Raw genomic sequence first — 11,544 nt, forward strand, 5'->3', positions numbered from 1 at the left:
TATAGACTGGAATATATAAATTCAATATGTAGCATATATAAGCATGTTGCTCTGATTATAAATATCTCCAATCAAAGTGTTAGATTTTTTGTAATTGGCAATCTCGTTTGACAAAATTCTTTTAATTGTAATTTTATTCGCTCTTATGTCTCAGTGAGGATGTGAGTGTTTAGATGCGAATTCAACCCGAATTGTACCTATGTAAATGAGTTTGTGATTTTGAAGCTTTTATGTTTGCCACTTCGTTGACTATGTATGGGAATCGAGCTGCTCAGTCAGCTCACGGGGATCCAGGTGATAGCGCTCCATAGCGGGTCCGGAACAACGCCACAGCAGGTTGAGAAACAGCGCCCTTGAAGCAAAAAGCAAAAATGTAGTCGAAATTGTTTTACTGCTCGAGTGGTCATTTGTGCGCTCGAGTGAAGAAAAGAATCATCTAGTATCTTTGCAGAGCGCCTGAACTTCTGGGAAAAGAGTTTTACTGCTCGAGCGGTGAAAGTTGCACTCGAGCAGTAAGTCAATATGTTTTGCACTGCTTTTACTCACATCACTCGAGCGGTGAAATGTGCACTTGAGCGATCTGCGCGATCCTGTTTTCTATAAAGTCTGTTGTTTGTTGTTTGTTGTTTTTAGAATTTGAGTCGTCCAGTTTTTCAAAGAGAAAGAAAAAACAAAGTGGTTTATATTGGAGGGTGCTTTATGAGTATTTCCTTGATGATTCAAGAGTGATCAATGGACCCATGAACCTTATATCAACATCATCAAGGGGTTTGTTAGTTTTCTTTTATTTACAAAAGAGAGAGTTGGTCTTCGGTGAATTTCGGAGAACTTGGGTCTGAAGTTTTGGTGGATTCCGGAGTGGCTCATCATCATGAATTCGACATTAGCATTGTGAATTCAACATTGGGGAAGACAATTCCGAGGTGAAGGCGGTGATGGAAGAGGCACATTGGGGTCAGTTCAATTCGAGTGTGGTTCCGCTAGGTAATTGAGGATACACTTATGTAATTTTTTTTTTTTTGTCTTCTTAGTGGATTGTTTTGTAACTTTGGTTCGTGATTTTTTTTTTTATCAAAATTGGAGACGCTCAAATTGTGATTTTTTCATATTAAATCGTTGTGTCGATTTATGTTTGATTGTTTGATTAAAATTGTTATTTATTGTTTAAAATCGATATATAATCACAAATCAATATCTCGAAGGTTTTAGATTTTTCAGAAGAAAAACCTGTAGCATAAATGAGCATGCTGCTTTGATTATAAATATCTCCAATAAAAAAAAAACACAACCCCCCCCCCCCCCCCAAAAAAAAAAAACACATTGTAAAAACCTACACAAGAAAGTTATTCTTCAAAATATATTTTCTTAGAGAAATCCACAAGTAGTTACCAATAGTCTCACACACACAATCCAAGCAACACAAAAATTTCGAATAAATAAATTTATACAACATAAACCTCTTTCGAGTCCTAGAAAAGAAAAGTAGCGATTTCAAAACAATTTCATAGGTCAGGATATAGGTATAGCATATGTCTCCTTCGGTGACCTTGATGACAAAAGTACATAAGTTAAATATAAAATCGCGTAAATTTATAAAATTATGTAAATTTTTACGAATTTACGTAAATTTATAATTAACTTACATAATTTTGTATTACTATTGCATATCGAAACATTTCTCACATTGAAAATGAATTTATTGGTCCAAAACAATGCATAAAAAGATGTATTTTTTTAAATAAACCAAAAAAAAAGACTCTTTTTTTAATTAATTTGAAAAGGAGTAGTACTATCTTCCATGACGTGCCTTTATTCATAGAGAATGGCAAAACGCAACTCATCTAAGTTGGCTTGGTAATGTGAATTACAAATATCCCAATTTCTAGTAAACAAATAGACAAAAACTTCGAACTGAGTTGATGCATAGTTTAAAAGATTCATCAACTGTTTCTGGAAAAAAATTGTTCGGAAACTTTTAAATCATTGTCTTAATTTTTTAACATAATTTAACTGCTGAAAAAAAATCTCAAACTCAACATGAGATATGGAGAATTTCCAAATGTGATCCTCAAGTTAGGTGCCCGACTTCAAAACTCAAATCATTAAATTAATATCCCAGTAGATCAATTGTTTTTCTTTTTTATATCTCAAATCATTAAATTAATATTCCAGTAGATCGACTGTTTTTCATTTTTATATCTCAAATCCCTATTAGATCTGAGAAATTTTCAACTTTCCTTAGAAAACAAGCAAACGATCTTGAAAAAAATTAAAAAGAACAAATAATCCATTCATTATGTTAAAAGGAAAGAAAAATGAATGGCCTTGGTAGTAATAAAAATACAATGATGCTGCCCAAATGGCCTTGGTAGTAATAAAAATATCAATTGTTTTTCTTTTTTATATCTCAAATTATTAAATTAATATTTCAGTCGACTGTTTTTCATTTTTATATCTCAAATCCCTATTAGGCCTGAGAAATTTTCAACTTTCCTTTGAAAACAAGCAAACGATCTTGAAAAAAATTAAAAAGAACAAATAATCCATTCATTATGTTAAAAGGAAAGAAAAATGAATGGCCTTGGCAGTAATAAAAATACAATGATGCTGCCCAGGATCGAACTGGAGACCTTTAGTGTGTAAGATTAACGTGATAACCACTACACCACAGCATCATTATATTATTTTTCGCCACATATTTTATAAAACATAATTTGAGTAGAATTTTTTTTTCCCCTTCAGGCTCTTATTGGTAAAAAAGTCACAATAAAAGTCCTTTTTTTTTCGAATTTTTAGATTCTTATAAATTATAAAAGATGAAAGCAGGTGCACTAATTTTTTATTTTATTTTATTTTATATATTAGGGTCTTCTAATCTAATAAGATTTAAATGTGAAGAGTTTCAAAAAATTTAAAAATTTAGAGGAAAAAAATCCCTACAAAGGAACAAAATTAACTAAAAAAAGAAAAAAAAGAAGCAATTATCAAACTAGTCCTGAATTGAATCAAGAGAAGAAATATTACCTAGCAAGTCCAGCTTATATCCTATTAACGTGGTATCTCCTTTCAATTGTATAAAGTCATCTAACTAAATTCCTCTTAAAATAATGATGTATCCTTTAGTGTATAAGGTGAACACACAACCCAGTCATAGATCTCAGACCTACCAATAACTTCTTTGATCTCAGAAAGTGTTTGCAATGGTTTGATTAGGATATGAATTAGGATAAGTTTGTTGCAGCAATGAAAGTTCATGTTTAAATATGGTAGCAGTTTTGTCATTCTCATAGTGCTGCGAACAAGTTCAAGAAATGGATTGTTGAAGCTAAATAGTTTCAAACTTCAAACACTTGGGATTTACTCTAAATTACAATAATTTTGCATCCTAACATTCACATTACATGTTTCATAAACAGCCAACCGATACATATTAGCCTTGCCCAAAAAAAAAAAAAAAAAAAAAAAAAAAAAAGAAGAAGAAGAAAGAAAGAAGTAGAGTTGAGCTACATCGATCTGACAATTATTGTTGGGGAATTTTACATGGATAGATATACTTGTTTAATCAAGGAACGGTTTTCTTTGAAGATGAAGAAGAAAAAGCCGGTGGAATTCCAGGGAATCCAGGGGATGGTTGAAATGGGAATGGAGGAAGAGGAATTGGAAAGGCCGGTGGTGTTGATGGTGGTGGGGATGGAGTCAAGTTTGGTAATGGTGGGGCATTAATCAGTGGTGGCAAAGGCTGGAATGGGTTTGGAGGAAATACTGAAGGTGGTGGGCGAAATGGGTTCGGAGGTAGTACTGAAGGCGGACGAAATGGATTTGGTGGCAATGGAATCCCAAAAGTTGGTGGTGATGGTGATGGAGATGGTGTTGGGAAGAGCTGGTTTTGCGGTATTGGCTGGAAAAATTGTCCCCGGTCAACCTTTCCATTAGATAGTTTAGAGGCTTTTGAAGTGTCTGCAAATTTTGACTGCATTGACTTTTTAGCGGGGGGTGGGAAATATGGAATTCCTGGAAGTGGAGGCATAGGAGGGAGTTGAGGCAGTGGTGGAAGGCTGGGTAGTTGTGGCAGAGGAGGAAGATGGTTTTGATCTATGGGTGGTAAAATTGGCAATGTTGGTGGGTCTTGAATTGGGGGTGGAAATGTTGGATTATCAGGAAATGGAATTAAGGGTTTTTGGGAATTGAATTCCTTGGATTTCTGAAAACTTGGTTTTTGGTTACACAATGTGGGCTGTTTGAGTGGCTTGAAAGTGAAAAACCCAGCTGAGAAAATGTGAGTCCCTTGCTTTCTTGACTTGAGACGTAGCGAAGATGAAGCTGCGGTTGATGCCACAGCACAATATGGTTCACTGCTGCTGATTAGCTTCACCGAACATCCCTTGATGTTCTTGACATGTTTGCTAACCGAGAAAGGTAGATGAATTTTGAATTCTCCCTGCTCGTTTGTTTTCACTTCCTCTCGGAAACTTGGTTTTGAACTTGTACCTCCGCATTCCACTGCAACCAACGCGCCTATGCACAAAAAATTCAAAACACACAGATTTCAGGCCACTAGATTGAAAAAAATTAACCTGAAGTTTCAAAATTTAAGGAAAGAAAAAGAGTGAAAAGTTGTTGAAACAAACCTGAAATGAAGTGACTCGTCTTTGAGAAATCTGCTTGGAAGCACGTGTCGCAGTAAACAGTACCGACAACAACTGCAGACGGAAGCTTCTTCTTCTCATGCTTGGCCTCGGAAAGACCATTAAATGTGAAGAAACTGAGAACAATTGTAGTCAGAAACCAATATGTTCTGAAACTCCTCATCCCTTTAGAAAACTGTGTCAAGTATGATCAGTGCTAAGGAGTGAAAATGATATGTGGGCTGTCTTTTATTTTGTATCAAACACACACGCTCTTCACTGAAATGAACTTTTGTAACCTTGTAATTGTCAGGGATGAGAAAGTGAAGAGCTCTTGATCAACATTTTATAAGATGAACCCAACAAACCTCTTAATGTCATTCATGCAGAAACCTGTCAACTGCAAACCAGAAGCAGTGAATGTAGGTTATTTTACTAGCAACTAAACACACAAAAAGGAAAGGCAGTGGCTCAGTTTGCTTGCTGTACTTTGCTTTGCTGTTTTGGTCTGTTTATTTAAATTCATTGGGGGTGAGTTCGTTTGATTTGATTAATGTTAGGATTGCTTTGAGAGAGCAGTTGAGTTCCCAGTTGGTTCACGAGACCCATGTAGTGCCCACAAAATTCATGAGCTGTATCACGCTTATTATGACCACAATGTTCATGAGCTTTGAGAGTCATGACCAGTAATAACTGAATTGGAGGGAGTGTTTGGGTGCATGGTTTATGCTGTCCAAACTAATGGACTGCATATGTTTGGCAACAGATTCCAGATTCCAGATTCCAGAATGAAGTGAGCTTTGTTGGTCTGTCATGCCAACATTTTGAATGTGGCAACCAAGAACTTTTGCGGGGCCGGGGTTGGAACCAAACAAGTTCAAGAAGGCAGTCCATACAGCACTACAAGAAAAGTGACTTTAAAACACATAACTTTTTGCGACGGCGTGTATACCGTCGCAAAAAGTTGTCTTTGGCGACGGCATTCGAAGCCGTCTCAAATAAATGTATTCTGCAACGGTAATCGCCCTGTCGCTAATAAGCAGACAAGAAAAAGTGCCTTAAACACAGAAGTATTTGCGACACATTGTGTGCCGTCGCAAAAAAAATTCTTTTGAGACGGGTGGAAATTACTGTGGCAAATAGTGGGCATTCGTGACGGCAATTGACTGTCGCAAAAAAAAAACTTATTAAAACGGCGTCGTTTTAATAGTTGGATTTCATCAGTTGCGACCGTTTATCTATACCGTCGCAAAAGGTAATGAAATATTCAACTCCCTCCTTTCGCCCAAATTGGCGCTCGATCAAAACTCCAAAAATTTCATCCCCAAATCCCTAACACATTCTTCCTCACAATCACAGAGACTTCGAGTTCCCAATCTCAAAGACGATTTCGAGTTTGTATTCACCAACGATCACAGAGATTTCGAGTTCCCAATCACAGAGATTTCGATTGTTCACCGACGATCTCTCTGTCGACGAGCGACGACGGCTAGCGGTGGTGCGGCGACGGTGTGTTACGATCCCTCTCTCTTGCGCGAGCTCAGTCAGTATGCTCTTTCTCTGTCTCTCTCTCTCTCACACACACACACAGAGAAAAGGGATGCGTGAGAATGGAAAGACGAATTGGGTACAACAGATTTGAGAATTTGGGCATAAAGTGAGAACGGGAAGGGAAAGGACTATAGGCTATAGGGGATCCACTTTGAGTTTCCTTTCTTATCTTCAATCAAACTGTGTTGTCTGTGCATGAATGTATATATATATATATATGTTTAATATTTGTGTATCATGTATATTATATAATTCCCTTAGCTTTTCGAAGTTCAATTTATTTCAGTTGAAATTTGGATGATGGACTCTCTGTTCTCTAGCCAATTTTTTTGTATTTGACTTACCTAATGTGGGTCTAGTTTCCGGATCTAGATGCTCTCTATTACATGGTTGTAATATAGATCTATATTACATCAATAGATCTATATTACATCGATTTTTCTTACACCACTACCTTTGGTTTGTTTTAAAAAAAAGAAAGAAAAAAGAAGTGATTTTCATATTGCAACATGTCTTAGTAGTTAAAATTTATGCAAAGACCAAGATTATAGTACACAATCCTTCCCACATTGTTACAAAAACAAGTTATCATCTGGAAGGTAGGTTCATTAATTTAAACATGAGATCTCCATAGTGTAATCTGGTAAGATCATTGTGAAATCCTTTCAAAGATATCCTCTGTTCCATGTATTTTTGTTAATATATTTTTGCACATAACTAACATATTGAAGACAAAAAAATAAAATAATAGAGAACATAATTTTTTTGTATCCACACGGAAAGTAAAAGAAGAAGTTGGTCCAAACTTCCAAGTTGCAATTTGTGATATTTGCAGCTTCATGGGCATACAGCTGTGTTCCTATTTGCCTCTTAACCATTTCTGTTTCAATTCATGATATATATATATATATATATATATGTGTGTGTGTGTGTGTGTGTGTGTGTGTGTGTGTGTGTGTGTGTGTGTGAGAGAATCGTACAGTGAGATCACACGGTGCTGATCTCATGACATGTTATGTGGACTCATATCTCTTTATGGAGAAATTATAGAGTCCACGTGCGTAACATGCGAGCTTAACATATATTGTTTAAATCACATACTTATTTAAAAATTTAAACTTAAAAGTGAATAATATATGACGAAAGATCACGGTGCACCTTCCATAAAGAAAAGGGACACCGCACTGAGAATTGCACGCCATTGAGACAACACCTGGAGGAGTTGGTGGCAGCAGGACACTTGGATAAGTACATTGAAGGAGGAACGCAACCAGCCCCCCAGGACCATAATAACCCCAATGGGATGCCAATCGACGCCCCGCCTCAAGGCATTATCAATGTGATTCATGGAGTTTTCGAACCTGAGCGTGTATGCGAGCTCAAGGGATCAATCAAAAAGGCTGAACACTTAAGAGAGGTGCTAAGTGCCCAACCTGCCATCAAGAAGGGGAAGACAGAGGCAACAAACGTCATGTCTTTTTCGGATAAAGACTTGGAACGGATATATTGCCCTCACAATGATGCCCTGGTTGTCACTCTCCGAGTCAAGGATTTTGACGTCAAGCGGATTCTGATTGACCAGGGTAGTTCATGTGAAATCATGTACTACGAAACATTTAAACAATTGAAGCTGCAAGACAAAGACTTGGCGCCTGCTGTATCTCCCCTAATTGGATTCAACTCCATGCCAGAATGGCCCGTCGGCAAAATAATTCTTCCAGTCAGAGCAGGAAGCGTGACGAAACAAGTGGAGTTCTGGGTATTGAAGGTCCCCTCCACTTACAATATCATCTTGGGCAGAACATGGCTGCATGCCATGCGATCGGTGGCGTCATCCTACCACCAAGTAATGCGGTTCCCCAACGATACCGGGGTAATTGAAGAAGTCTATGGAGATCAGATCATGTCGAAGCAATGCTTTGTCACGGTGAATGGCAGCCGCGCTGCCAAAGGATACGTTCATTCGGTGGAAGAACCTGAGAGCAATGAACTATTCGCAGATGTCGGCAAAGCGGCTGATCAGAAAGCAGTGGAGGACTTGGTAGAGGTAAGAATAGATGAAAAGAACCCGGACAAGTTCTTTTTGCTCGGTTCGTCGTTGTCCAGCACTGAGAGATTAGAGGTCTTAGAATTCTTAACCTCTAACATCGAAGTGTTCGCCTGGACACCCTACGACATGCCAGACATTGACCCAAACTTCATCTATCACCAACTCAATGTCCACCCATCCGCCAAACCAGTCATTCAGCGCACTCGCAGATCGGCACTTCACCATGCCGAAATAGTAGCGGAAGAAGTAGGAAACCTGCTGGAGGTAGGAGCAATTAGAGAGGTGCACTACCCAAAATGGATCTCCAATACGGTCGTAGTGCCAAAAAAGAATGGCAAGTGGCGTGTCTGCGTCGACTACAAAACAGTCAACAAGGCGTGCCCAAAAGATAGCTTTCTTCTACCCCGGATAGATCAACTGGTAGACCTAACGGCGGGGCATAATCGACTTAGCTTTCTGGATGCATACAGAGGCTACCACCAAATCGCCATGCATGAACCAGACTAGGAGGTCACATCCTTTACAACACCAAGAGGACTATACTGTTACAAGGTCATGCCCTTTGGCCTGAAGAACGCAGGGGCAACATTCCAACGAATGGTCACCAAGATGTTTGAACCATTGTTAGGAAGAACGATGGAGGCTTACATCTACGACATGGTGGTCAAAAGCAAGGATGAGAATGACCATCTTAAGGACCTAGGAGAGATGTTTGAAATCCTGAAGAAGCACAAGTTACGCCTCAATGCATCTAAGTGTGCATTTGGTGTAGGATCTAGAAAATTCCTGGGCTTCCTTGTGACCAACCGGGGTATAGAAGCGGACCCCTCCCAGATCAAAGCAATTCAGGATTTGGAAAGACCAAACTCAGTAAAAGAAGTGCAGCATCTCACCGGCATGGCAGTCGCACTCAATTGGTTCATAAGCCGATCATCAGACAGACTACGACCATTCTTTCAAGCTTTAAAAGCCAAGTTCAAATGGGACGAAGAATGCGACCAAGCTCTGGAAAGCCTGAAAGAATACATGTCCTCTCCACCATTGCTGGTCACCCCAATACCAGGAGAAGAACTCTTCCTATACCTTGCAGTCTCTCAGTACGCAATCAGCGCAGTGTTGGTCCGTGCAGAAGAAATTCAACATCTGCCCATCTATTATGTCAGCAAAACATTTCTGGGAGCCGAAACAAGGTATTTGCCACTGGAAAAACTAGCATTAGCCTTGATGATGGCCTCCAGGAAATTGGCACACTACTTTCACGCCCACACCATAGTCGTCCTCACAGCTTTCCCACTAAAAGCTTTGTTTGAGAGGGCGAACTTTTCTGGGCGAATCTTGAAGTGGGCAGTAAAGTTGGGACAATTCGACATCAAGTTCCAACCCAGAACCGCAGTAAAGGCCCAATCTTTGGCAGACTTCGTCACAGAGTTTACTCTTGGAAGTCATCATATCTGCCCAGTCGACCTAACTGACACAACCGAACTAGGGATGGAAGTTGACACCGGAATAGAGCAACCCCTAGCAGAAGGTACTCAGTCAGACCCCAAGACAGACCAGACTAAAGGCAGCCGGGAAGAAACAAACCAAGCTACAAAAAACTAAGACTCACCAACAAATAAAGACTTGGTTCAATCAGATGGTGAGGGGCCGACAGCAAGCATGGACCTTGAAGAAAACACCAGCAATATTCTTGACCCCACGACATCATCCGACCCCTCCACTTGCTGGAAGTTGTTCGTTGGTGAGATGTAGAAGCTCTTTGTGGATGGAGCATCCAACAGGCATGGTGCCGGACTGGGCAAAGTCCTCATCTCACCAGACGGCCTGGTTGTGGAGCAAGCAATCAACCTTGGCTTCCTAGCATCAAACAATGAAGCGAAGTATGAAGCGCTTCTTGCAGGACTCAAATCAGCATACTACATGAAGGCCACCGAATTAATGGTCTATAACGACTCACAGTTGGTGGTAAACCAAATTTCTGGCGACTATAAAGCAAAGGATGATAGGATGGCCAAGTACCAAGAATTGGTCAGAACAGAGATCAAGAAATTTGAAGTAGTAAGGATAGAACAAATTGGCAGGGAGGAAAACAGCAGAGCGGACGAACTAGCAGACTGCGCCTCAATGGCAGATACCTCCATCCCTCATCCACTACTGATCAACTACCTGCCTAGACCAAGCATTGAAGACCCCGAAGCAGAAGAGGTATGTTGCGCAGAACTAGGCCCCTCTTGGATGGATCCCATCATCCTGTTCTTAAAAGACGGTATCTTACCAGAAGAGAAAAAAGAAGCCAACAGAATAAGAGCGAAGTCACAGCGATTTTGGCTCTCCCCATCTTTGGCATTATACAAAAAGTCATTCTCAGGACCTTACCTAAAGTGTGTTCATCCCAGCAAAGTGGACGCATTCTTGTTCAAAATACACGAAGGGGTGTACGGAAGCCATCAAGGTGGAAGATCGCTAGCTTACAGGGCCATTTCACAAGGATACTGGTGGCCATACATGCAGGCAGACTCGGAGAAATATGTGAAGAAGTGCGAGAAATGCCAGAAATTCGCATACCAAATACATCAACCAGCTAGAGAACTCCTACCATTGACTAGCCCATGGCCTTTTGCAATGTGGGGCTTGGACATAGTAGGACCACTTCCAACAGCACCCGGCAACAAGAAATTCTTTCTCGCAGCAATAGACTACTTCACAAAGTGGGTGGAAGCAGAAGCATTGGCATCAATCAAGGAAAAAGATGTGAAGAAGTTCGTTTGGCAAAACATCATCACTCGGTTTGGCATACCAAAAGCCCTAATCTCAGACAACGGCACTCAGTTCGACGACAGAATCTTCAGAGGCTTTTGTGAAGAGTACAAGATAGAGTTCTATAATTCTACACCGGCATATCCCCAAGCAAATGGTCAGGCAGAAGCATCAAACAAGGTAGTATTAGATGGACTGAAGAAACGGTTAGAAAAAGCCAAAGGCAAGTGGGCAGAGGAACTCCCTCATGTTTTATGGGCTTACCGCACCACACCTCGACGGTCAACAGGAGAAACTCCATTCTCCTTAGCCTATGGTATGGAAGCAGTAATCCCACTCGAAGTCGGTCTCCCCACAATTAGAAGCGAAAATTTTGATCCAAACTTGAATGGAGAAGCCATAGCATTAGAACTCGATCTTGCGGAAGAAAGAAGAGAAAGAGCACTGGTTCACATTGCCTCATACCAACATGATTATCCAGGAAATACAACAAAATAGTGCATCCAAGGCAATTCAAGATCGGAGATTGGGTGCTGCGCAAAGTAATGGGAAACACCTTGG

At 39.9% G+C, this 11,544-nt stretch overlaps 1 protein-coding gene and 1 non-coding gene across 2 annotated transcripts; both read right to left on the reverse strand.

Annotated features, from left to right (window-relative positions):
* Nucleotides 1–2,602: 2,602 nt before the first annotated feature.
* Nucleotides 2,603–2,675, reverse strand: TRNAV-UAC (transfer RNA valine (anticodon UAC)). The gene has a single exon. It is a non-coding gene; the product is annotated as a tRNA-Val (tRNA).
* Nucleotides 2,676–3,250: 575 nt separating this feature from the next.
* LOC114286225 (uncharacterized) lies at nucleotides 3,251–4,951 on the reverse strand. Its single transcript, XM_028229348.2, has 2 exons — nucleotides 4,629–4,951; nucleotides 3,251–4,515 (listed from the first exon to the last, which is right to left on the reverse strand). The coding sequence occupies exons 1-2, from the start codon at nucleotides 4,807–4,809 to the stop codon at nucleotides 3,563–3,565; spliced, it is 1,134 nt and encodes a 377-aa protein (XP_028085149.2). The 5' UTR covers nucleotides 4,810–4,951; the 3' UTR covers nucleotides 3,251–3,562.
* Nucleotides 4,952–11,544: the final 6,593 nt, after the last annotated feature.

Source organism: Camellia sinensis, chromosome 1, assembly GCF_055761805.1.
Source record: "Camellia sinensis isolate YWXY chromosome 1, ASM5576180v1, whole genome shotgun sequence".
Taxonomy (NCBI): Eukaryota; Viridiplantae; Streptophyta; class Magnoliopsida; order Ericales; family Theaceae; genus Camellia; species Camellia sinensis.